Raw genomic sequence first — 27,082 nt, 5'->3', positions numbered from 1 at the left:
CGGAAGACCACAGTGTAATTCCACTCATTTAAAATCCCAATTAAACTGACAAATTAAAGTTTCTGAAGACAGAGAGGAAGAGGTGATAGCAAAGAGTGTCATTTGTTCAGTATGAGTGGTGGAGGGAAATATACCTGAGGGAAATATAACCTGAATATAAATGAACTTTTTAAGCTTTAAAAAAAAGTGTTGTCTCATACTTTGGGCCTCACTGTTAAACACACGTGCAGCTCTCTAATATGATGATCTGTTGGAGGTGTAGATCTGTTGCTTTGTATTTTTGCATTTGTTTATTTTTGTACATGTCTCTCAGGTGTGTGTTTAGTAAGGAGCTGAAATCTCCCAGTGTTCGGACGAAGCCCATGTCACCATCAGATTTTCTGGATAAATTAATGGGAAAGACATCTGGATATGATGCTCGAATAAGGCCCAACTTTAAAGGTATGTTTTCAACTCTGTCCTTTTTAGACTCATTTACATCTTCGACATCTGAACATTTCTCAAAAGCCACCATTTCTTCACTGACATGTTGATTGACCATTTGGAAATGTATGTTCATCAAAAATGAATTTATTTGATCAAAAACAGCAAAAAAAAAAAAAAATAATTGTAAAACATTATTAAGTGGGAGAAGGAGTAAGGGTTGGGAAATGTCCTCGAGCTGGGATTCGAACTCAGGGACACCCTGAAGTGCTACCACACCATATGTCAGCGCTAGCCACTAGGCCAGGCATGGGCAAACTCGATCCTTGAGGGCCGGTGTCCCTGCAGAGTTTTGCTCCAACACTAATAAAACACACCTGAACACCCTAATTAGTGTCTTCAAGATCACTAGAAAGCTACAAGCAGGTGTGTTTGATTAGGGTTGGTGCTAAACTATGCAGGGACAGCGGCCCTCAAGGATCGAGTTTGCCCATCCCTGCACTAGGCTATTGCGCTGACATTATTACAGTATAAAATATCTTTTTTTTTTGGATACATCAGTTGTATTTTACACAAATTTCTAAATGTCCAAATGACTAAAGGCTGATTTAATCTTCAAGCGCACACACATGCTCCGGCGCAGCACTGATGTGCACCTCTCAAAGAATTTAACTACATGTCGCAACGACACAACACAAGCTTTGTGATTGGTCTTGGTTGACTTGGTAGCTGTGACCAGTGTGGGGCCAAGAGCTACACAAACCCGATGGAGTGAGTGTTTACAAGTGTTGAGTCACGTGAAAAAGCTCCAGATAAAGACTTTTGTTTTGTGTTTACCTTATGATTAAAGTTGTTGCACGTTCGCTGATTCCCACCTCTCAATGAGCGAGTTTTAGCTACGTGTACACTGAAGTAGCATTCAGAAAAACACAAAACACTCGTGAAGAAACTCGACACAGAGGAACATAAAACACTACTGCCAACTAACGCTTCAGAAGTGTTTTTGCAGAGGTTTTGCTTGCGCATCATTCCCTTGTAGCAAACTAATAGTAATGGTACATTCATAGCAAACACGGATGAAGTGTCAAGCGTGTATGATTTACAGGTTAAGTAAATGCAAAGATGCTATTAAATATCCTGTGGTGCTATTTGCGTGAATGATGCAAATTGAGCGAATGACACGATGGAAATTGAGTGTTTTGAGTGCTTAACGCATGATTTGAAATCAAAACTTGATTTCACATTAACCAATTAGGAGCTTGCTCTTGTAGGGGTGTGATTATGCCGTAGCCGTGTAGTTGGTGTCCTCCTGCCGACACAGGACAACAGGTCATCAAACTGGGGCCAGTGTCCTGACATTTTATCCCACCCATCAGATTATGCTACCAACAATGTATTTGAATGGTTCTGAAGTTGGGGTTAGGGATAAGGTAGGTTTGGGTGATATTACAGCTTCATACCACACTACTCCACATTAAAATTTACACTGGTAGCAAAATCTGATGGGTAGCATATTGTGTCAACAAAATGTGCTACCTACTTTTTGAAAGGTGGGAAGGACAATCTGACAAGGTAGGACAAATCGACAGAACACCGGTTCAGTTGGAAATACCGCTGAAAGCATCTGCCGTCCAGTCGCTGCTCCTGAAGGACTTGATGAACTTACCAAGCTGATTGAGCTTCTGAAGGATACAGCTGACAAGAAAACATAACTATTTTATGGTTTGTCAGTTTAGTAGCTAATATGTACAAATTCTTACTAAAATGTACAATTTTAAAAAGGAGACGTGGCACCTAACCCAACCCCACCTATAAACCCATCCGTCATTGGGGGATAAGCAAACCGTACTAAATTTTACGAATAAGATCATACGATTTCATACGAAGTAGCTACTATATCAAAAAGTTGTGAATTGTCATGAGATGATAAGGGCTGGGTGATCGATTGAAAAAAAAAAAATCGAAATCGACATTCAGAACCTAAAATCGATCAAATTCTTCCAGGTGGATTTTTTTCCATTACTTTTTCTTACCACGTGTGGAGTCATGTGAACCTGCTCTGTTAAAGCTGATTTATACTTCACAGTCATACGCACGAATATGGTCTGACACAGCCTTCGTTAAAATGTACACCTTGCGCGTTTGCACCACATTGATGATGATTGGAAGCTGCGCCAGAGATGCCTTGAGATGCCTTGAGATGGCATATTATCCATTACATTAGAATTATTATTTACATGAAAGTATTTGTTTACAGAAGATGCAAGAAATGCACTGTTTAAAAGATTATTTACAGGATAAACAACAGTTATTTTATTTAGAAGAGATACTGCTTATTCAAAACTTTTAATCTGAAAAACATTGAAAATGATTAATTTTGTTTCCAAAAGTGCAAGTTCTTTTTCGTCTTTTTGTAAGATAAAAATGACTGTTCAATTTAGGCAGTGTGTGTTTTAATTTCAGTTGTTCATCGTTGAAGTAAATAATCATAGATAGTAGGTAGTGTGTGTTTCCTTTAATTATTTTAAAATAAAGTAATGCATCCTTCATTCAAACATCTCTCACTTGTAATATGTGAACATATTTACTGTACAAAACCTGTCAGTGAACTATGAGGCCAAAATTAATAAAATGATGTAAACTCATAGATTTTGATTTTAGGTCAAATCGCCCAGCCCTAGATCTGATGTACCCAGACATGGCGCCAAACAAATCTACGCCATTTTCCAGCCTTCCTAAAGAACATAAACTACAGTTACTCTCTCAATAAAATCCATGTCAGCCATTTATCAACAAAAGTGGAGTTGCCAGGCAGACAGACACCCCTCCCATGACGCTAATTCACCTCTATTGTGAAGTCAATATGATGCGCAAATTAATCGAAATTAATGTGCGAATAAAGGGAGTAGCACAAGTGGTGTGAATGCCCCATAAGAGACGCGTGGTAAAGACTATTGTTGGGAAAAAGGAATTACAAAGGAATTTTTTTTAACAAATTTTTGTCTCATTTTCTTTTCATTAAACACTTGTATTTGTATTGCTTAAAGGTGATATATATTAACTAAACTTCTACTCGATTGTGATATGTTTGGCATACTATTGAAGCATTTTTGCAGAAGCACTTCTTGTAAGCACAGAATTTGCAGTTGAGAAGTCTTGTGCTTTTTGACGTTGTACAGAGGATTAGTAGAAGAATAGGACCTATGTATGGGTGCGGCCAATGGAGGACTGGAGAATGATTGAGAAGTGACGAACTCCACTAAACTTCACCTGTTAATATCAGCTGCGCATAAAAGCACGAATCAAGAAATGAAATGGGTGCTCACCTCAGTGTTTCCTGTAGGATTTTTTCCAGCTGTGGCGGCAGGCCTTTTTTTACACAGATCTACCAACTACTGTACCTGTGGCGTTATTTTAATGACAAATGTATGCGCAGTACTACAATTTGAGATCGCATTTATGTAATAGCCAACGAGCATGTGAATCTCTTTGCTTGCGCGCCATTTTCCTCTGCTCGTGCACAAAACTTCTTGCCTCACGCATCACGTCAGTCAGCCAGTCAGTCAGTCAGCACGTAACTTTAAAGGGTTAAACAAATGACGCACAGCACTACTACAGTTACAGAAAAGTTTGCCCTGTTATAATTCACTTACTTTTTAATATGTTTTGGTGCGATTATCACCCGCTATTAAAAGAAACACGACTGAATGTTTTGAATGAAAAGCTGTAATGTAGCCGTGGCAGGATCAATTTTGGCCGGGTGCCCCGCCATGGAAGAATGAATGTAGCGGAAACCATGCATCTCATGAATGTAATTCTTGCATTGCATTGAGGATAACAGAATTGTGTGAATCGAATTATTCATTTGTAGCCAATAAATTGCTAATATGTTATACTTTGAAGAAAAAAAACCTCTCCTGACCTTTTTTATTGAACATGCATGGAACTGATTGTTTATTCCAACACTATTGTGGCTAAAACTGTCAAACAAAAGTCAACAGAAAAGGACTGCCACTCCAAATATGGAAGCAAATGCTCAGACTTTGATTGAAGATTACCAAAACAAAATAGAAATCAGTACATTAGCCTGCACAGATGAATCGTTTACCAAAAGAATATCACTGTGCGGTAACAAAATAAACATTGTAGATTTTGATTTCACATGGACTATATTTTCCAGACCTAGACCACACTAATTCTGTAGGCACACCTAATAAAGCAGCAGCCCTCTAGCATTAAATCTCCATTGTACCATTTGTATTCCCTTTCTGCTGAATCCTGCTTTCAAACAAACATAGGCTAGGCTGTCTACTGTAGTCCTGTACATCCTCTCATTCTCACTCTTTTACTTCCTTTCAGTGATATCTTGGTCATTTTTGAACCTCATGTAAAGCAAGCAACACAAAAACCGCTGTTCTAGCTTAATCTCTTGCGCGTAGATTGTTTTGGCAGGAACTCTGCAAAATGTGATGTGGTCAGCAAAGTATATTTACATTCTCTGTGAGTCTCGCATGTGAAGATGTGCTGTGACCCGAAAACACAGAGCAACATAAGATCTCATTAAACTGTGTGACCCCCCCCCCATGGGTTCTCCGCTCTATTTTTCACCATTTCCACCTTACACCGACTCCCATTGACCATTCGATGAGAAAAACCCACAGGCGAAAGCTGACAGAATACGAGACTTTCAGTGCCAGACGATGAGAATGACTTCAGAAACATGCAGGATACGGCTGTCAGCTCACGGTAGATTTCTCTCCGTAAAAAGTGTCACAACAGCCTATGTGAAGATTTGTGAGGGGCAGTTTCTGCTTTGGCATCAGAGCCTTTTAGTTTGCCATGCTGTCCACTCGAGTGCATGTTAACCCACAGACCTAAATAAGTCTTTTCCTTTCATTCTCTCACTTATATTTTGAATTTCTTTTTTATTTATGCTTTTTTTTTTCTTCCCTCCCTTGCTTTTCTCTGGTGATCTCTCTCTGTGGGCATCTCTGAGCTCGTGTATATTTCATATCTGCTCTACATCTCAGAGATGCGGCTGTCAGCGTGTGTGGGGGAATGTCCCTTCTGATACGCTATATATATCGCTAATGTCGTGAATGTTAAATCAATAAATAAAATGGCTTAATCAAATATTCACAGAGCGAGTATCCGCTGAATCTGCATAGCCAGCCTTTTAGTTCATTGTGAGCAAATGAGGCATTTTACATTAGCCCGGGTCGCTGTGGGCTTTTCTTGTTCAAGAAAACGCTTCGTTTTAGAGCATAACTTGGAAGTTGATTTAACCGTCTTGGACAACCTCCTCAGTATTTTGTCTCAGAAGCGATCTGTTGCTGTTTGCTACATGAGCATTTCTTCGTAATCGAGGCACTGAAGATGACACAGCAGGTCAATTCTGCTTCAATTGTTTATCCAATCTAATATGTTAAAATTGCGAGCACAGATGTTACATTTTCAATATTGTTCCTTTCGGTTGTAATGTGCGTGCATCGCATTCTGCTTTCAGACTCTCTTTATCTTTAAAAAACTGTTATTCTTGCTGACAGAAGAAAAAGGAGAAAAAAAACTGAGACTGAGGAGACTTGCTTGTTTCGTAGCGTGGTCAGGCTAGTCTGATTTGCTGGTTTTAGAAAGGTTTAGCTGCTTTAAAGTCAGATTAAACCACTAAGACTAACACAGTAGCAAAGGCTGGTTTGTTTTAATTCCATTCATCTTCATTTCTATAGCACTTTTACAATGTAGATTGTGTCAAAGCAGCTTGTGTCAAAGATCTAGTAAATTGAAGTCCAGTTTAGTTCAGTTCAGTGTGGTTTAATTTCACTGCTGAAAGTCCAAACACTGAAGAGCAAATCCTTAGATGCGCAGCTCCATAAGTCTCAAACCAAGCAAGCCAGTGGCGAGGAACAAAACTTCACCAATTGATGAAAGTGAAGGAAAAGAAACCTTGAGAGAAACCAGGCCCAGTTGGGCACGACCATTTCTTCTCTGGTCTGGCCAAACTTCTTGTGCAGAGCTGCAGTCTAGGTGCTGGAGGCTGGAAAACGCTGGACATCCATTGTGGAAAAGCTGCAAGTGTGCATAGGTCACCGGCGGGTGTTCAGGCTGACCCCGGGGATCAATGCAGAGACTGGTCTGTCACTGGGGTCTTTTAGGAATCAGTCTCATGCTCTCCACTCCTTCATGACCACCAAATCATCTGTTCAGGATACGGCCTGGTCCAGGATTATGGAGACCTCGGGATGAGGAAAAACAGACTAACATAAGCGTAGATGCCATTTAAATTATAATGGGAAGTGTTTCCGGCTCCGGTTGGCCTAATTAATGCAGCCTACAAATCGTTTAGAGCAGGGCTTCTCAAAGTCTGGACTCCGGTCCGGATCCAGATTGTGAGGGTATTCAATCCAGAACCGACTCCATTTCGTATTGCAAAACCATGTATAAAGGATTAAAAATTGTGGATTTCCTTCATTGATTAAATGCACAAACCTTGTAAATCAACTGTTACGTTGTTTGTATTTTTGTTTAAAAAAAACTTTAACTTTTTTGGAGAGAGGTCTAGATGCAGACCAGGTGCAGTTGGCCTGCTTGCAATGCTTTTTAATGCCCAAACTTAACCCTACCCCTCACAGTGATGTCACTAGCTCCATTCAGTGCATTGTGTCTGACAATGCATTGCTGGGATATGCAGCTTTTGTTGTGTTTTGTACAAAAATGCACTTTTATTAGTGGTTTTGCCACATTTACATTGTAGTTAATGTGTTTTGAATGTAAAGGCCACTTTGTTTAAAGGAAAATAAATATTGTTGACTTGTGAAACATGTTATGGATGTTTATTAAAAACAAGTTATGTAATATAAATAGTTCTGGACCTTTGATATAGATTTGGACCTTTAAATGTAGACATTAAGAACCCAGCTGTTCCAGAGTTGAGGTGGCAGATATGAGAAAGATCTACCACCTACAGTTGATTTTGATATTCTGGGAATAATCAATTGTCCAGAATTAATTGAGCACAGTGGGTGTGAGGGGCTGTAATACACTAAGTGCTCCCTCAAATACTGTGGAGCTAAGCTGTTCGGGGCTTTGTAGGTAGTCAATAAAGATTTTTAAATTTAAACAATATTTAATTGAGAGCCAATGCAATGATGAAAGAACTGAAGTAATATGATCATATTTCTTTGAAAGTACTCTAGTAGCTGCATTTTGAACTAGATGAAGTTTGTTGATTAGGCCTACAGGGCAACCGCCTAGTTATACATTAAAATAGTCATGAATAGAGATCATGAAAGCATGAATGAGCTTTTCCGCATTAGACATTGATAGCGTATGTCGAAGTCTGGCAACATTTTTAAGCTTGAAATCTGGCCTTCAAACGACAGGTTGCTATCAAAAATCACCCCCAAATTTTTGACTTGAGATGAGGACTGAACCGAGAATCCATCAAGGCTTAGACAGTGTTCTAGGTTTTTGCATGTGAGGTTTTAGGGGTCTAATAAGCAAGACCATGTATTCATATATGAATTTAGTAATTAGTTACTTAAAGAAGTTATTAAGAGAGATACTAACATTTTTATGATGTTTTTCTTTTCAGGTCCTCCTGTAAATGTCACCTGCAACATTTTCATCAACAGCTTTGGCTCAATCACAGAGACCACCATGGTATACACTTACACTTACACACTCATGTTGGTATTGGTGGTTTACCGGGACTCTCTATAGGTGTAATATATTTTATATAGTAAAATTAAAAGTGTTTACTGTATAAAATACATTTACATATAACATGCCCTAAAGTCATCCCTCACAGGAAACCAGTGGCAAAATTTAATGTCAAACAACCCCATTAAATATGATATTGAAGTGTTCTGAATTACAAGGACATCAAGCATGTCCTTGTAAATGAATAGAATAGATTACAACTATGTCCCCACAATGTTATGAATACAAGACGCACACACATGCACTAAGCACATACGCACATCTCCTAGGAACCTGTCAGAATGTATTAGAATAATGACCACTAAAATTGTACAGTGCCAACATAACAGAGATGCATTTTTCATTAACGATGGACACACCATGGACACAGACACATAGAAAGATATATATTAGAAAGATCGGAAAATCAGATCCAGAACTGAACATCACAATCAGCCTCAATTAAATAAATCTTAGAGCTACTAAAGAGAAGTTAGAGTAAATTATGATTTTATTAGTTATTATTAGTTATTTATTAGTTATAAATTAGTTCTTATAATGTAATTATTAATTATAAGTAACACAGAATGTGGAGTGATTATACACACACTGGGCAGTTTATTAGGTTCAATTGTAAGTTAATGCAAGTATCTCAGCCAATCACATTACATTAATGCGTTTAGGTATGTAGACCTGGTCAAGATGATCTGCTGATTTTCAAATCGAGCATCAGAATGCAATATATCATTGACTCCACTGCTGTGAATGTCATCTGATTCATTTCTGAACCTGAATTCGTTAGGATTACCGGCTGAACGTTTTTCTACGGCAGCAGTGGAATGACCCACGGCTGGCTTATAAAGAATACCCAGACGATTCCCTGGATCTGGACCCATCCATGCTGGACTCCATCTGGAAGCCAGACTTGTTCTTTGCCAATGAGAAAGGCGCCAACTTTCATGAGGTCACCACAGACAACAAGCTGCTGAGAATTTTCCAGAACGGAAACGTGCTGTATAGCATCAGGTGCAATGTCAGCCCCTGCAGTATATGTTATGTAAATCCTTTCAAACTGTTACATGAACGATACTCAGAAATGTCTTTCCTTTAGACTCACGCTGATTCTGTCGTGTCCGATGGATCTGAAGAATTTCCCAATGGACACACAGACCTGCACTATGCAGTTAGAGAGCTGTAAGACGCAACATCAAGAACTCATTTAAATATTATTTCTTCTTTATATGCTTATTATTCTCCCCGTTGTTCTTTTCTTCTAGTTGGCTACACTATGAATGATCTGATATTTCAGTGGTTGGATGAAGGCCCGGTGCAAGTGGCTGATGACCTTATGCTGCCCCAGTTTGTCCTCAAAGAAGAGAAAGACTTGGGATACTGTACAAAACACTACAACACTGGTAGAGCACTGAATACCACAGTACTAATGCTTCAGTACAGTACTTGTTTGAGGGGTTTCCTGGGGGTTATTTATATTTAACCATAAACAAATACAGAACAATCGGTAACACTTTATTTTGATGGTTCATTTGAGTATTAGTAGACTGTCTGCCTAATATCTGTTGATACTGCTCCTTCAACAGATATTTAACTGACTATAATAAACTTAGCAAGTACATGTCAACTTACACTAATCCCAACCCCAATCTAACAGTCTACTTATAATCTAATGAAAATTTGTTGGCATGTAGATGCAATGTATCTTAACTCAACATACGGACCATTAAAATAGAGTGTGAACGAACAATCATACGAATATTCGTAATTGACTAATGGTTGAAATGTTGCTGGTTTATGAAACAATCAAATTATTTATCTTTAGTGTACTTTTAAAAAACTGTATCAAATTAATATGTGAAAAATATCTCTTATGCTATTTTTCATAAATGCCAGATAAGATGTTGTACAACGAGGAACTTTTCATGTCACAGTAAGTGTCCCAATGTAGTGAAGTATACTCATCACTGCGCTTACTAGCAGGGGCGTAGCAACCAGGGGGGATGGGGGGCATACGTCCCCCTCACTTTTAGAGACAGACCATTTAGAAACAGGTGATTAATAATAGAATGAACGTATGATCTCATATAGCTGTCCACCTCACTTTTGAAATGTCCGCTACGCCCCTGCTTACTAGTGCCCAAATTAGTGTACACAACTTTTTGATAAATTACCTCTGAAGCAACTAATGTGTTCTGGAGCTAGTGTGTTCCAGACCCTTCTTAGATTTTTGCTAAGCAGTTGTTAGGGGGTTTTAGTCATTACCAGGGTGTTGCTATGTAAGAGATTACTATGCATACAAGTAATTATTAATCAGACTCATTTAGTTTTGCTAACATGATCATTTGTTTTGTCCAGGTAAGTTCACCTGTATAGAGGTGAAGTTTCATCTGGAGAGGCAGATGGGTTATTACCTGATCCAGATGTACATTCCCAGCCTTTTAACAGTGATCCTGTCATGGGTCTCTTTCTGGATTAACATGGATGCCGCCCCGGCCCGTGTTGGACTGGGCATCACCACAGTTCTTACCATGACCACACAGAGCTCAGGGTCTAGAGCATCATTGCCTAAGGTAGGAACCCAACAAGCATTTTTTATGCTTAAAAGAAGTTCCATTAAATTCAGTTCAAGTGTATTTGTTTAGTGCTTTTTACAATAATTATTGTTTCAAAGCAGCTTTATAAAATGTGTACATTATTGCATTATAATCATAACTTTGCATTATAATCATAACTTTATTAGTTACTAAAAACTTCAACTAATTAACTAGTAACTAATAGCTTTTAACAGTTAAAGTTATTATATATAAACATAGTTAACCTGCAGTTTTATGGTGTACAGGTGATGTCTATGTGTACATGCTCAGTGAAGTGTATTTGTGTATTAAGTGTATGTGTTGTCCTTGAAGACTTCGATGGTTGAAGATGAAGTCATCATCTCTTTACAGATCTTGGATCTGTCAAATAGAGAGTCTAATATATTTCTAATAATAGATGGCTTGCCTAAAACGAGGCTAATTTTGGGCTGTCCATGAAAATCTACTAAAAGGCTCGTTAACACCAAGCAAGATAGCTATAAATGCAACAGTAAATACAGTGCTCAGCATAATTGAGTACAACCCATTTTGAAAATGAATAATTTATCCATTCTCAATGAATATAGGCAATGTATTTTGGTGCATTTAAGCAAAACGGATTTTTTAAACAGATCTATTCATTAAAGTAATATTTTAGTCACCAAACATATTTAGAAATTGAAAAATAATACAATTAAATTTTGCAAAATATTACAACCTACAAAATTTCAACAAAATTTTTCCATTTTTTGTTTCTCTTGACTTTTCCTTTTTTTTTATTTTGTATTTAATATTTTCTATAACATATACATTTTGGTGTACTAGTTTTTGGAGATTACTGAAGATTTGGTTCAGTACCGACTAAAGTACTGAAGCCTATAGCTTCCTATATGAATTTAAAAGATAGATTTGTGAGGGGTGTACTTATATATGCTGAGCACTGTATATTTGCGTCCACACTGATGAATGATAAAAATCAGTTTGTTTTTAGTTTGTGCTTTCCATTGTTATTGTGCTTACATTTTGCTTTATGTTATCAACTTATCAACAACATGATGATCAGTTTTTTTTATTAATCGTTATTACTTCTGTTGGTGGTGAATTTGTTGTTTACATTAGTTGTTTGCTTTCTTAATTCATTCAGAAGTATTTAACGTTTAATTCAAATGGCAGAATGTGTACTTTATTTCATTTAAATCTTCTGCAATTATATTATACTACAGTGGCCGAGAAAGCTTAATGTGCTGCCATTTAAGAAAATATGTGCAATTACAAAAAACGCCAGCCAACTGAGAAAAGATCTTAGTCAGTTTGACAGCACATGTGCTGCAAATCCTCACAACCCAAACACATATTTAAAAAACGTGCTGCATTTTCACACAGCACAATCAATTAATAAAACATGCTGCATTTTCTCACACATTTTATGCTGGATTTTCTTACAACACAACAGAAATTACCTTTTAAACATGACGGACCAGGCAATTTATTGTAGGTTATGGTTATTTAGGCTAATAAATACAAAAGACAAGGGAATCTGGATATTAAAATAAACCAACAAAAAAACTCACCTTTCAAAGATCACCTACTACTTCACTGAGCATTAGTCGCGGCACAGTGGCGTCCGTCACGTTTTTGGGTTCCCTTGAAACATTTCCGTTGTGTTCCGTTCTTTTTGTGTTGTGAGAAAATGCAGAATGATTTCTCAAAATGTTTGGGATTTTGAGAAAATGCAGAGCGTTTTATTAATGGTTTGCATTGTGAGAAAATGAAGCACGTTTTTGAAAAATGTGTTTGCGTTGTGGTGATTTGTCAAACCGATGAAAATCTTCTCCTAATTTACTGCTGTTTTTTGTAGTTCCACTTGTTTTCTTAAATTGCAACACATTAAGCTCTCTCGGCCACCGTATTATACTAGATAATTTGTTTTACATTTATTTACACCATGTTGACTAATTTATTCAGGCTCAAATTTTCAGCATTTTCAAAGTCACTGAAACGAGCACCTGAGGTGAATACCTGAGGTACTTATTTTTATACTTCATTATTTTATCATTCTTTCCAATGAAATAACCATTTGTTTTCTAGATAGTCATTATCTTTAAATAATCTTTGAAAACAGGGCATCAAGCAGCGCTTCTCCAAAATGTCTTCATCTGTAGCTTTAAATTGCGTGAACCCTTTATATTTCAATGGATTCTGGCTGGCTGACAGTATTTGATCATTTATTAGCTGAGAAAAAATTTTTTGTAAAATGATCCCAACCATTTAATTTCTCTCCGCCTTTATCAATATAGTTGTGGGCTGAACTCTGCTGTTGTTTTACATTCAGAATGATTTTTGAGCTCTTTCTTCATCATTATCTTTATTCTGTAGTTTCCTGCTTGGTGTGAATAGGCCTTAAGAATAGCCTAAAACTAGACTAGTCATCAAATACGCAGGAATGAATGACTACACATGTGGAGTCCATCTAATCTGTGTATTCGATGACTAGTCTAGTTTTGGGCTATTCTTAGAGGTCTATTAGATTTTCCCTGACAGTCCAAATTTAGCCTTGTATTTAGCAAAGCTATCTATGTTTGGACGTCTATTAGATGTCTGTTAAGCAAAATAGCTTGAAAGTAGTTTTATCCACCTATCCAGTGATCAGCTATTACTTTGTTGTTCAAATCAACAGTCAATCAGCAGCATTTGACAGATGGATAACATGATGGCACTGTGTGTATGTGTTCAGGTGTCCTATGTGAAGGCCATTGACATCTGGATGGCAGTGTGTTTGCTGTTTGTGTTTGCTGCTTTGTTGGAGTACGCAGCGGTTAACTTCGTTTCAAGGCAATACAAAGAATTCTTCCGACTGAGGAGGAAACTGCGGCAGGAGCAACGCAACAGAGCTGTGAGTGGCACTTATAAACCCTTTTCACAGTGCCCTTAAGATACAGTACAAGCAATGTGTCCCTTTGATCTTTCATGAGCGCAGCCTTCTGGCCCCTCAACAGCAGAGAGGGAAGGTCAACTGTGGCATAAAGTGATGTCATGAATATTGCAGAATATGAGTAATACAAATCTTCCCACAGACTAAAAAAAATGTGGGACAACATGAGTTGGAAGACGCTGCTGGATTTTAAATCTGAAACGTCCCACTGAAGCAGAATACTAAATGCTGGGCTGAACTGATAAATTAAGCATTATTTCTCTTTTAAAACCCAATGTGAAGTTTCTAGGGTACTTGATCTGGCAAATGGAACTGCTAAAATGATCATTTTGTTCAGGGTTTCTTAAATTTAATTTATCATTGGGTGGCACAACAGATACAGCGACTACATTTACATGGTACATCAAACTATTTGCCTTAATCTGAATAAGACAATAGTATGATTAGGGTGTTTACATGAGTTGCTTTTTGAATTTTCTTTTCATGATCTTGTTTTACGTGTTATATCACATAATTCGATTAACGTCATTGCGTTTCCACGCTATCCACATTTCCTCCGAAGTTTCATGTAATTTCGGCTGTTTCATTTTTAATTTGTCGACTTTAATTGCAGTTCATCAAGGTTTCTGGCTTTTCTCTTAATGAATCAAAGTTAGTCTGGAGTTTATGAATATCAGACGAATATACTTTATTGGAATATTTTCCAAAAAAGCAGTGACTGCTAGGCTTGTTTGAAATCAGGTTTTATTTGGGTAACTTTTGGTATGGGTAAATAGGCATACCTGTGATGACTCAAGCTGTGAACTGTTTTAGATGGTTCAGTCTGATTTACTCAAAAAAAGAACTGGTTAAAAAAAATTTGTTCACAAACCAGACATCACTTTGAATAATTTGCCTGAGGCTGTGGATTACAAGTGAACAATGTTTGACTCAGTGAATCCTCAAAATATCATCAGGAGTCACTGGTATTTATTTGCAATCCCCGATTCCCTATTTTTTGTTTTTTTACTTTTGTGGTGATGTTACCATTCAGCTGCATCTCTTAAATCACCAATTAAAAAAATATTTAATGAATCTTTTGAAACATTTCATGAACATATTTACCAAATTTTATTTTGATAAAAAAAATTATTTCAGTTTAACAAATACTACATCACTTATAGATTAATATAATATTCTTAAACTACAATCAATTCAAATAAAATGAAAAAAGTTATTAATACTTTTTAAGGAAGGATGAATAAAACTGGTCTAAATTGTTAGTAAAAACTTAGTGACAAAATTATTTATATTAATTGGATTTTAAAATTGACTTTTAACAATGAAACAACTGTATCACAATTTCCACAAAAACAATCAAGCTGTAAATCTGTTTTCAACATTCATATTAAAAAGATTATTTCTGGAGCAAATCTTTAGAATGATATGATATTAGAATGATGTCTGAAGAATTGTGACATTGAAGACTGGAGTAATCATCCCAAAAATTCAGCTTTGCTTAAACGGGAATAAATTGCATATTTAAATATATGTATTTTTTACATTACAGCTTGTTTCAAATGCTTTGATGTATGATTGTATGTATGTATGTGCAGGGAAATATATATATATATATATATATATATATATATATATATATATATATATATATATATATTAGTTAAAGTCAGAATTATTAGCCCCGCTTTGAATTCGTTTTTTAAATATTTCCCAAAATATGTTAAACAGAGCAAAGATTTTTTCACAGTATGTCTGATAATATTTTTTCTTCTGGGGAAAGTCTTATTTGTTTTATTTTGGCTAGGATATAAAAGCAGCATTTATTTTTTTAAAACCATTTTAGGGACAGAATTATTAGCCCCTTTAAGCAAGTTTTTTTTCCGATAGTCAAGTAAACCATTGTTATGCAATAACTTGCCTAATTACTCTAACCTGCTAGTTAACCTAATTTATCTAGTAAAATATTATTTACTGTCATCATGGCAAAGATAAAATAAATCAGTTATTAGAAATGAGTTATTAAAACTATTGTGTTTAGAAATGTGTTGAAAAAAAGCTTCTCTCCGTTAAACAGAATTTGGGGGGAAAAATAAACAGTGTATATATATATATATATATACACACACACACACACACACAAGTGGTAAGAGTAACCTATATTTTAATTTGTTTTGAAATTTGGAGTGTTCCAGTAAAAAAATACAAACAAACCCTTAAGAAAAACATCCAGATGCATTATGCTAATGAGGACATGGTGGGGGTGGGGAGCTGTTCTTGTTGTCATGAAAAATCTTACAATGCAGTTTTAATGGTCCTAAGAATAGACTTCATTTTCTTCATGCAACATATAATGTCTTGTTTTTGCTTCTGGTCTTTGAGGTACAGTTTGACCCAGACATGCTCTTTGTCTGCTTGGAATAGAGTCAGGCTCTTTCCAGACTTTTCTCAAGAGTTTTAATGTGCCGACTGCAGTTATTTCTTTGTTGCTCTGTTTATTACTCTGCTCTCAACCAGCTAGTTGAGAGAACACTGTGGCTTTTTTTGGACACAGCCGACACTGTCCTGGTGCAAAGAGCACAGAGAATAAATATTACACTATCCTGTCCTTTTCAGTTCCTCCTCCATATTCCCTCTATCGCCCTGCGGGGCAGGCTGTGTGTGTGTGTGCGTGTGTGTGTGACCCAGTGGGTGAGTTGGTGGCGCTGTCCTCCTCATTTGCCTTAGGGAAGCTGATGGCCATGTAACATACGAATGAACTTACACACTACTGCACTCAAGCTTTTTGGCACAATGTACATATAAAGACACACACACACACACACACACACACACACACACACACACACACACACACACACACACACACACACACACACACACAGACACTCCGCTGTCCATGTGATTTTAGCCACGCACACACACACACTTTCAGACTGGCTGTTTGAACACAAACTGTACGCAGCATGATGCAACACAAACACACCTAACAAAAAAAAGGCTCCTTTCCCAAAAGAACAAATATGATTGCACACACAGAGAGAGAAACACTGCCTAGATAAATCCAAACAGTAATGTTGTTTTATTTTAAGCAAGCAAACTCTTTACAGTCTATGATTAGACCTTTATTGTGGTACCACTTGTGTATTTGGTAACAATACATTTAACCACATATTATGTGTTGTGTTGTTTCTTGCCTATTTCTGAGTGGATAAAGAAACATTATTATTTAATTAGTTTTTTCTGAATATTTCCCAAGTGATCCCTGCAGGCACAGGACGTCATATTGACATTATACCCCATGTACCCCAACGTCGTGGGGACGTTGGATTTTGTTTGCAAATGAAAATCGGGTTGACGTCAGAACCCAACATCAGGCCGACGTCAATGTCCAATGTCCAACCTAAAATCAACCAAATATCAATGTCTAATCATGTTACACCTTGACGTTGCGTGGACGTTACCACTATGACATCTATCAGACGTTGGATTTTGGTCACTTTCCAACACAACCTAAAATCAACCATATATTAATGTAATTTGACGACATTATTGGACGTCAAAATATCGTTGTCCTTAGACGCTGGCTAGACATTGAATTTTGGTCACCTGACGTCATGACCTAAATCTAGCCTAATATTAAAATGCCTTATGATGTTGTGTGCCTGCTGGGATGTTTAACAGAGGCAGAATTTTCAGAATTTTTTATAACAGTATTTCCTGTTATATTGTTTAGTCTGGATGAAGTCGTATTTCTTGTAGTTTGGCTGTAATAAAAAAGCAGTTTTTACATTTCAAAATGTAATTGTTATGGTCAATATTTTTAGTCCTATTAAGCAATTTTTTTTCCAGATTGTTGAAACCCTTGTTGTCCAATGACTTGGCTAATTGGCTATATGCACAGCTAGTGTTTTTCAGCCAATGATGAACTTTCGGTTAAAGGTTTATGTGACTATTTTCAATTTCATAAGGTTCCTTTTACAGCATCGATGTTGTAATGTAATTACAATACATTCAGTTAAATAGACATAAACATCCATTTGGTTGTTAAATCGTAAAAACAGACGAAAGACCGTTTAAACACAGGCGCCGTCATTAGCAGCAGGCGAGTGCAGAAACTCTTGAAAATACTGGGGTAAAATTAAGTTCCATATTTTAAAGACATGGTGTGGAAAAAGTATATTTTAATGCAGTGCTTCTTGTTTGGTCTGATACCCACTTTATATCATAACTCAGCCAGGCAGTGAAGATTACTGAAATCAGATCTTAAGCGCTGCAATTTTGTATGGAATGATTTTGTATTTGTATGGGATTCACTGGTTGACTGAAATTAAGTCTGTGTGCATATACCCAATTAACCTTACTTGTCTATTTAACTTGCACTGTAAAAAATGCTGGGTTCCACACAATCCCTTCATGTCATCCTAACACATATGAAGTTAATTGTGTTGTTTCAGCTCATTCTTTGAACAAGCTGCGAAAATATTTTTTTGAGTGTAGTTAAGCCTTTAAATGTCACTTTAAGCTGAATATTAGTATTTCACTGAAACAACTATAAAAATGTTTATATTTTGTCATCATGGCAAAGACAAAAGAAATGAGTTATTAAAATTGCTAAACTATAATGTTTAAAAATGTTTTGAAATCTCTCCATTAATCAGGACTTCCAACATCCAGAAACAAACAAAAAGTGCTTTTGGGTTAATTAATGTGTAGGTGCTCTTTAGATAAGAGATTCATAAGGACATACAAAAATATCATCAGTCCAAGGCACTCAAAAAAGTAGATGGAAAAAAAAAGTTAATGTTAAAAAAGAAATGTAATTCCAAAAGGAGGGCTAATCATTTTACCCTCAACTGTATTTACACTCACCGGCCACTTTATTAGGTACACCTCTCCAACGGCTTGTTTACGCACATTTCTAATTAGCCAATCACATGGCAGCAACTCAATGCATTGAGGCATGTAGACATGGTCAAGACGATCTGACGCAGTTCAAACCGAGCATCAGAATGGGGAAGATAGGTGATTTAAGTGACTTTTAACGTGGCATGGTTGTTGTTGCCAGACAGGCTGGTCTGAGTATTTCAGAAACTGCTGATCTACATGGATTTTCATGCACAAACATCTCTAGGGTTTACAGAGAATGGTCCAAAAAAGGGAAAACATCCAGTGAGCGGCAGTTCTGTGGGTGCAAATGCTTTGTTGATGCTAGAGGTCAGAGGAGAATGGTCAGACTGGTTCAAGCTTAATATAGATCAACATTTCTGAGGAATTTTCCAGTGTTTCCATGAAGGATTAAGGCAGTTCTGTAGGAACTAATAAAGTGTACCTGATAAAGTGGCCGGTGAGGGTATATTGTGCTGTTTAGATCGATTCATTATATTTATATACTTTTATATATATATTTATATATATTTATATATATATATATATATATATATATATATATATATATATATATATATATATATATATATATATATATATATATTTTTTTTTTTTTTAGAGGTTTTTAACCTTTAATGTAGAACAGTGTAGAGTATTGACAGGAAATTATGGGGAGCAGAGAGAGGGGAAGGGTCGGCATAGGACCTCGAGCTGGGAATTGAACATGGGTCACCGCGAGCACTTCAGTGCTATATGTCGATGAACTTAATCACTATAATGAATCGCAGACGATTCATTAATTCTAACAGAGCTTTGTAAGCTTGCGATGAAGTGAAGTGTGTGACAGCATTTGAATGATTATTGAGGGAGTTTGTTTGCTTTCTAGGCTACATTTAATTTCGAAATAAATCATTAAGACAAAAGTACTTTACAAAAGTAAATGAGAACTAGTTGGTATTTTTGGGCCCCATATCTGGAATTTTCTCACGGTCTCCAACTCACTATAAATCACTACACGTTATTGTGCACGAATGGTCTAATTTCACTTGAATGTTCAAACTGACAGTACTTGAAAATGCATGAACATGATAGGCTGTCTTCAAGAAGCAGCTTTGGAATGAATCAGAAAAGCTATTTTAGTTAAAGTGGGGCTGAGAGCAGAAAGAGGGAGCTCCTGCTCCCAGCAATGCCATTTTATAGACTTAATACCTTAATAAATCTACAAAAGAAAGGGGAAAACTAAGGTAAGCCGAAGATAGCTGGCTTAGTCAAAGAAAGCACAGTCACTGACAAGACTAAAAAACAAGCACACGGTTTTATATAGAAAATTCATTCATCTTTGAGAGTATTAAAACACTAAACGGTTCAGATTGCAGTCTGCTCACTGGCTTACTTACGTCTCGACAAATTAAAAGATATTACCGTAGAAATGTGCATGCTCACTGGAGAATTTTAAGGTACATTGTGACCCCATTTCAGATGTGTGTAATGTGTGGTTACAGTGGAGTGCATAGGAAGAGAGTTTTTATTGTTTGAATAAGTCATGAATATCTTTTTAAATAAATGTCCTTGTATTGTCTCCAGGCTTCTGGTCAAGCTGGAGCAGCAGAGACGAAGAACAAGAGCAACAATGTCACAGGAGGCACACCGAGCAGAAACACACAACGCCAGTGCAGCGCCTGCGCACGGGTATATACACACACTATATAAAACTTACTTACTTAGTCCTGGGGCTGTTTATACCGAAGTTGATATTTAGCCGCACCATGTTGGTGTTTTGTAAGATCTAATTTCTATGAGGTGGGTTGTTAGCCCATTGCTCAACCCCCAACCTGGAGGACCAGGACATACACACATATGTCCTCGGGTTAGTCCCTTTATTAATCAAGGGTCGCCACATCAGAACAAACAGCCAACTTATCCAGCATACGTTTTACACAGCGGATGCCCTTCCAGCTGCACCTTAGCACTTGTAAACAAACACCCATTCACTCTTATTCACACGCATACACTGAACAATTTAGCTTACCCATTTCACCTATAGCGCATGTCTTTGGCCTTGTGGGGGAAACCGGAGCACCCGGAGGACACCAACACGGGAAGAACATGCAAACTTCACACAGAAATGCCAACTACCACAGCCAGGGCTCGAACAAGTGATCTTGCCGTGAGGCAACAGCGCTACCCACTGCGCCACCGTGCTGCTCTCTATATAGAACTACATCCATTTTTTCAAACACATTCTGGAATATTTGATTGTGAAGGGCAAATATCTTTGTGCGATCATTGCTAACTGTGTATTTAATCAGTGATGGCAAATTAATAGTGTTAAAATCATGCCTCCAATATCAGGCTACTGTCTTTCCTTGTCTATCTTTGTGCTTTTTTTTACTTTCATCTCTGTCATATCAATTTGGTTTTTGTTTATCATAAAAATGCTTTCAAAAACGTTTGATGACCAATTATGGACATCTTGCCACACATAATTCATTGATACATTTAATCTTCAATCCCTTAAGAAAGCTAAAATATTGGTAGACTTAAAGTTGCATGAGAAATAGACGAAGATGTGTCAACAGGGTTTAGGTAAATAGTTAACTTTCACAAAGTTTGCATAGTAAAATATATTCAAATGTAAAATGTATTTTAAATAATCCAATTTAGCAAGGAGCCACTTTCAGCTAATCTACAAGATCAATATTTCAACTCAGGTCAATATTTCATGCCCACATGTTTGATAAGTAGCCATAAAATAAACATTAAAAAAGATAAATTATTACTTTTATTCTGCACAGATGCATTCATCAAAATGAAACTCAATGCACATGTTAGGTCAGGGGTGCCCAAACTCAGTCCTGGAGGATCAGTGTCACTGCAGATTTTAGTTTAGATTTTAAACTAGGATCAACATGGTGCCTCAGTGGTTAGCACTGTTGCCTCACAGCAAGAAGGTCACTGGTTCGAGTCCTGGCTGGGTCAGTTGGCATTTTTGTGTGGAGTTTGCATGTTCTCACCGTGTTCGCGTAGGTTTCCTCCGGGTGCTCCCGTTTCCCCACAGTCCAAAGACATGCGCTATAGGTGAATTGAAGAAGATAAATTGTGCATAGTGTATGTGTGTAAATGAGTGTGTATGGCGTGTGTTTCTATCCATACACAGCTGGAAGGTTTGGAAGCAGGTTCCAGAAACCCAAGCCATTCATTCCACTGTGACGGCCCCTGATGAATAAAGGGACTAAGCCAAAGGAAAACGAATGAAGAGTAGTTTAGCTAGCCCAGGTGTGTCTAATTGGGGTTGGAACTAAACTTTGCAGGACACCGAGATTGGGGAGCCCTGTTTTAGGTCATGATATTTATTTGTGAATAATCAAATGACACTGGAGACTGTTTTAATGGCTACTGAACAGTCAACTTTTAATTTATGTAGAAAACATATATAAAACAATGTTTAAACATATAATTTCAGCCTTGGTAAACTCTGGTTCAAGTCCAGGCTGATCTAGAATGCCTGTGCAGAGTTTTAAGTTTCTCCCTATGCTCACGTGGGTTTCCTCTGGGTACTTGGATGTCCCCCATAGTACAAAGACATATGGTATAGGTGAATTTGATAAAGTAAAATTAGCCATGCGTGTGTTAAAGGTTTAGTTCGCCCAAAAATGAAAATTCTGTTATAATTACTCACGACATTCTGATCTCTTGAGACCTTTGTTCATCTTTGAAACACAAATGAACATATTTTAGATGAAATCCGAGAGCCCTCTCATTCTCCATAGACAGCAATGGCCTCAAGATTTTCAAAGTTCAGAAAAGGAAGCAAAAACATTGCCAAAACGTTCCATGTGACTTCAGTGGTCCAACTATAACTATATGAAGCTTCAAAAACACTTTTGTGGGCCACAAACCTGTAAAAACGACTTTGTTTGCCGTCCTCTCTTCCCCTTCAGGTTAGAGTGCCTTTACTATGGGTAATATATGAGATTTTTATTGTTCATTTATATTGTGTTACAGTCAGCAGCATAAAGCCATGGTCACACTGCACTTTTCACCCCAGACTTCCATTATATGCATACAAATGCAGCAGACCTGAAACACACGCTTGTGCTGCAAGTTTCACATGTCACTGCATCCCAAAGTTTAAGGTTGGTGAAATACAAATTTGCATCATATTACTGCTTGAGACAAATCCTAGAACAGAAGTGTAACTACCTGCGGTTATTAAACAGTCCACGCTTCCCAAAAACGGATGTGTATGTGTTTTATTTATTTAAAAAACTAAAAAGACCAATGTTTCACACAAAAACACAACATAATCTAAAGAACATCAAAATAATATACAAACAATATTTCCTTTAGTGTGCTGGCCTGATAACCAGCAGTAAAATAATCAGCAGCATTTAATGTGTCTGCACCATAGACTGGTCTGCACTGAGATCTCATCATGCTGTCTATACCAACTCTCGCAGGTTAAATTAATGAGGGAGGATCACGTGACCTCCGACTCCATCCAACCGGAAACAAGAAAATTTATAAAATAACCAAAAACCAATACACATTCAAATAATGAAATACAAAAAAAGAACATAAAATACAAACTGACCGATTAGCATCAGCTACAAGAAGAATGTCACATTCTTCTATTTGTCTCAAGCAATATGATGCGAATTTGTAGAGTATAGAAATTTCAAATATGGAGCAATCACTCTTTTACTTGTTGCATTATATTGTTTTATCCAGTCCATTTTTTTAACACCGTAAAACATAATTTTACATGCTCAAACTCTTGTTACAGTTGTCATACAAGTGTTGTATTGTAAACAAGAACTCTAATTTGATGTGGAGAACATGGGCTAGCAAAGTCATTTAAAAAAATAATTTTGTTTGGCAGACAAAAGTGTTCTTGAAGCTTCATATGAGTTGAACCACTGAAGTCAAATGGAATGTTTTGACAAATTAAATCTCCAGACCCTTGTGGTCTATGGAGGGAGCTCTTTAATCTAAAATATCAAAGTTTTGTTTTAAAGATGAAAGGTCTCAGGTAATTCAAATGACACAACAAAGGCAAATAATTAGTAAGCAATTTTCAATTTTGGGTAAACTAACCTTTTGTGTGGGTGTGGAGTGTTTCCCATCACTGAGGGTCATGTGTCAGTGACTCTTAGGTCTGGGTTGTGCATCCAACTGTATAATATATTCCAGACCAATTGGAGAATCTTCCTTCTGTAGGAACCTCTGATAAAGGGAATGAGACTTAAGAAAAAAGTATAGATCCCAATCTTTTTGATCGGTGTTTATTCAATTCACACTGTTATATATTTTTTTTCCATAGGAAGAGCAGCTGGCCTCACAGAATCAGGACTTGTACTTTCCGGGCTTCGGGATAGATACGAGTCTGTCCGGAGACGGCCCTCTCTCTGAAGCTGCTGCCATGTTTGCTGGTCTGCCACCAGGTCATGCCCTGTTTGATATTCGCCGGCGCTTTGTGGAACAAGCGAAACGGATCGACACCATCTCACGAGCCGTCTTCCCCCTCAGCTTCCTCGTATTCAACGTGTTTTACTGGGTCACTTACAAAGTACTTAGAAATGAAGACATTCATCTTGCCCTGCGACCCTGACTCCCTTTATGACTTCTGAACTTCCCAGTATACCCTCTCGTAAACCAGTTTCAGTCCAGCGCGAGGATGAGCCCCTTTATCAAAGACATTTATAAAATCGAAGCGGTGCAACACGTTCTCTCTGCATGAGTGAGAATATATGCATGAGTCTGAGAGCACTTTAACAAAGAACTAAATAAACCTTTAGTTTATATGAAGAATGGCTGATTCACTCCTGACCTTTGCTTTTTTTACACAGGGCACATTTATTCTTGTCTGTTATATAAAAAAAATAAATGTTATATATGAATTTTCCCTCAGGGCTGCTTTTTGAAGACTATGAATCAGTTTAAAACGATTTGTCTATTGTTTAGTCACAAACACCAACAAATTAATCTATGAGAGCAAGTAAGCTTACTATTTGACATCAATGTCACCACCTAAACACTCAAATCAGTAAATTCCCAATATAAACTGATAAAATTGACAATAAGAACTGAAGTTTGTTGCTTTTACTCAAATTCCACATTTTTTTCTGGGTTGACCTGACAATGTGTCAATACTTACTAGAGAGAGAGAGAGAGTGGAAACAGGTTGTGCCTTAAGACATAACATCCATACTTAAGTATTACAATTCCTCACTTTAATTTTTTAACATGTAGCATGTCTCCTTGTTTCTTCTCCGACTACACACAACACAGTGTGAGTTCAAGTATAAATCCATCTTCCACCGCGGCATGCATAATTTGCCGTTCAACAAAAGCAGCACAAAACACTCAACAGGTCTGCTGTTGAAGTAACACTAAGTATTTATGGAAACAGAGCTGCGACTTGGGCTCCCAACAGTGCATTAAATTTGGAAGCACAGTTTGGGGCTGATGTTAAAAAATAAAACAGAAGTCATCATAACTGTATACAACTTTTATTGACAGCGATGGTAATCCACAAAAGAAGCACCTGACCCAGCTTAAAACTGGATGACCTGGCCCTGTAAGACAGAAGAGAGAACATGCATTAGAAATGGTCATGAAAAGGTTTAACATTTTTTCAGTGGTTCTACTCTGGTGCCAAACTTCTAGCCATTTAATACATGATCAATCGCCATTTTACAATATAAAGAAGTTGGTTTGACGTCTCAGTGTCCGTGTAAAAAGTACAGGAAAGATTTTTGAAACCACAAGCACTTAAATGTATTAATATTTTTTTAAATGATTGAACAATGAAATCAAGTTTAAGCTCCCAGGTTTACTGCTAATTATTTTAGTGAATAGTCCAGGGTTTCCACAATCGTTCCTCCAGTGATTCCAGATAGTATTGATAAATCACACTAATTTTTAAAGTAGTTTACAAAAATTGCCCTCACTAAAAGTACTATATCCAGCCCCAACACATTTTTAAATGTGAGAATGACCACTAATATTTTTTCACTATATAAATGAATACATAAACACTATATAAATGGATTAGTGTAGATCACAAATTGCCATAATTACAAAAATTAACAGTAATGTCTTCAAACCACTCTCACTAAAGCTTTTATGATTATAATAAATAGTTGTACTTCTAGAATGGCTGTTTAAATTGACATGGCATCTGGTAAGTTTGTGTATATTGCTCTCACCTTTCTCTTCTTGTCTCCTCCCAGCTCAAAGTGTTTGCATCTCTTAATGGCCAGCATCCTCTTTGAGCGGCAGTTGGGCTCCACGCACTCTAGCCTCAGCACGATCTTCTTTGTGGTTTTAGCCTATAGCAAGAGGAACAAATTAGTGAATAACTACAATCCAAACATCTATACGATTAAAATGGAAGATCATCAGCATTTCTCCACATCTCTAGATCTAATTAAGATAATCATTTTAGCCAATTCAATATTGTTTGAAAGCAACATATGAAAAAGATTCTTAAGGCTCCAGTTACACTTGCTGAAGTAAAATAGTAGTAAAGTACCAGAGTAGTATGTCCGCATTCATAGTTATATTAAAAAAATAAAATACCCATATGACCTACTACTTCTAGGAAGATTCTGAAATGTGCATCCAATGGATGCTTCACTATCCCATGATGCCACGCCAGAGAATTAATGAATGGAAGTAAAGTGATGCAACTGACATGGGTAGGTCATGTGATAACAGGAAAATGGCGGATGTAGTACAGCCGAATTCTATTCATACTGCTCACATTCATCCTATATAGAATGTATTTTTCTAATGGTCGTGTAGTAAATTCAAATGTAGTACTTTAATTTGGGCAATTTCGGACACAGCCATTGTCTCTTAAAAGAAAGTGTCTGCTTTAAATCACCTTTTAAAAAAATATTTTGCCTGCTAGTAATCTACGTTAAAACTATTTAAGTGATATATTTGTGCAATCCTTGCCTATCTGCAATGTAAACACTTAGTTTCCAACAAGTAATAGACACGGCCAGCTGAACAATCAGTTGTTACAGACTTTAAGTCAGACCTAATAAAACTACAATATTTTCTGGCCTTAGATGCAGTAAAACCTGTTGTTGGAGACTCAAACACAATATCAAGACACTTTGAAATACTATTTGATCTGCTCTATAAGTGACTAGATCTTTGACCCCAATTAATTTAGTCGAGTATAAGCCACTTTTGACTGGACTGCATGACCGTCTTTGGATACATTTACACAACAATGTTTCAATTAAAACAGCCATGTGTTTATTTACATAACACTAACATTTGGAGCCCTAAAATGAGTTTTTTTTTAAAATGATCTTTATAAACATATATATATATATATATAAAATAAATAAACACCCTTTGATCAATAATTAAGCCAAATTAACCTCACTATAGTTACAGTGCTCAGCATAATCGAGTACAGCCCATTTTAGATGTATATTTATATAAATGAATATTTATATTGATTTCTCAGAGAATATAGGCAATGTATTTTGGTGCATTTAAGTAACAGATTTATTAAACATATCATAAATAC

The 27,082-nt window shown here is 36.8% G+C and overlaps 2 protein-coding genes across 3 annotated transcripts in view; one reads left to right on the top strand and one right to left on the bottom strand.

Annotated features, from left to right (window-relative positions):
* Positions 1 to 362: 362 nt before the first annotated feature.
* glra4b (glycine receptor, alpha 4b) lies at positions 363 to 24,242 on the top strand. Its single transcript, XM_056457630.1, has 8 exons — positions 363 to 441; positions 8,015 to 8,082; positions 8,924 to 9,147; positions 9,233 to 9,315; positions 9,399 to 9,536; positions 10,492 to 10,706; positions 13,444 to 13,599; positions 23,852 to 24,242. Exons 1-8 carry the CDS (start codon positions 363 to 365, stop codon positions 24,137 to 24,139), a joined length of 1,251 nt encoding a protein of 416 aa, XP_056313605.1. The 3' UTR covers positions 24,140 to 24,242.
* A 782-nt stretch (positions 24,243 to 25,024) lies between these two features.
* rpl36a (ribosomal protein L36A) overlaps positions 25,025 to 27,082 on the bottom strand; it is a 168,102-nt gene continuing 166,044 nt past the window's right edge. For both annotated transcript variants that reach the window (XM_056457624.1, XM_056457623.1), the window contains exons 4-5: positions 25,740 to 25,862; positions 25,025 to 25,106 (exon numbers count right to left, since the gene is read on the bottom strand). In XM_056457624.1, the coding sequence (XP_056313599.1) occupies positions 25,086 to 25,106; positions 25,740 to 25,862 (144 nt within the window). In that variant the 3' untranslated portion in view covers positions 25,025 to 25,085. The remainder of the gene's footprint in view (positions 25,107 to 25,739; positions 25,863 to 27,082) is intronic.

The sequence above is a fragment of the Danio aesculapii genome, chromosome 5 (genome assembly GCF_903798145.1).
Source record: "Danio aesculapii chromosome 5, fDanAes4.1, whole genome shotgun sequence".
Lineage (NCBI taxonomy): Eukaryota > Metazoa > Chordata > Actinopteri > Cypriniformes > Danionidae > Danio > Danio aesculapii.
The sequence above is the reverse complement of the archived record's forward strand: the minus strand, read 5'-3'. Positions and strand labels throughout refer to the sequence as shown.

Bases quoted from the DNA above. Each gene is read 5' to 3' on its own strand.
- glra4b (XM_056457630.1), top strand. From the start codon at position 363: ATGTCACCATCAGATTTTCTGGATAAATTAATGGGAAAGACATCTGGA. The intron at 9,316-9,398 runs GTAAGACGCAAC...CTTTTCTTCTAG, and splicing joins CACTATGCAGTTAGAGAGCT to TTGGCTACACTATGAATGAT. The intron at 10,707-13,443 runs GTAGGAACCCAA...GTATGTGTTCAG, and splicing joins CTAGAGCATCATTGCCTAAG to GTGTCCTATGTGAAGGCCAT.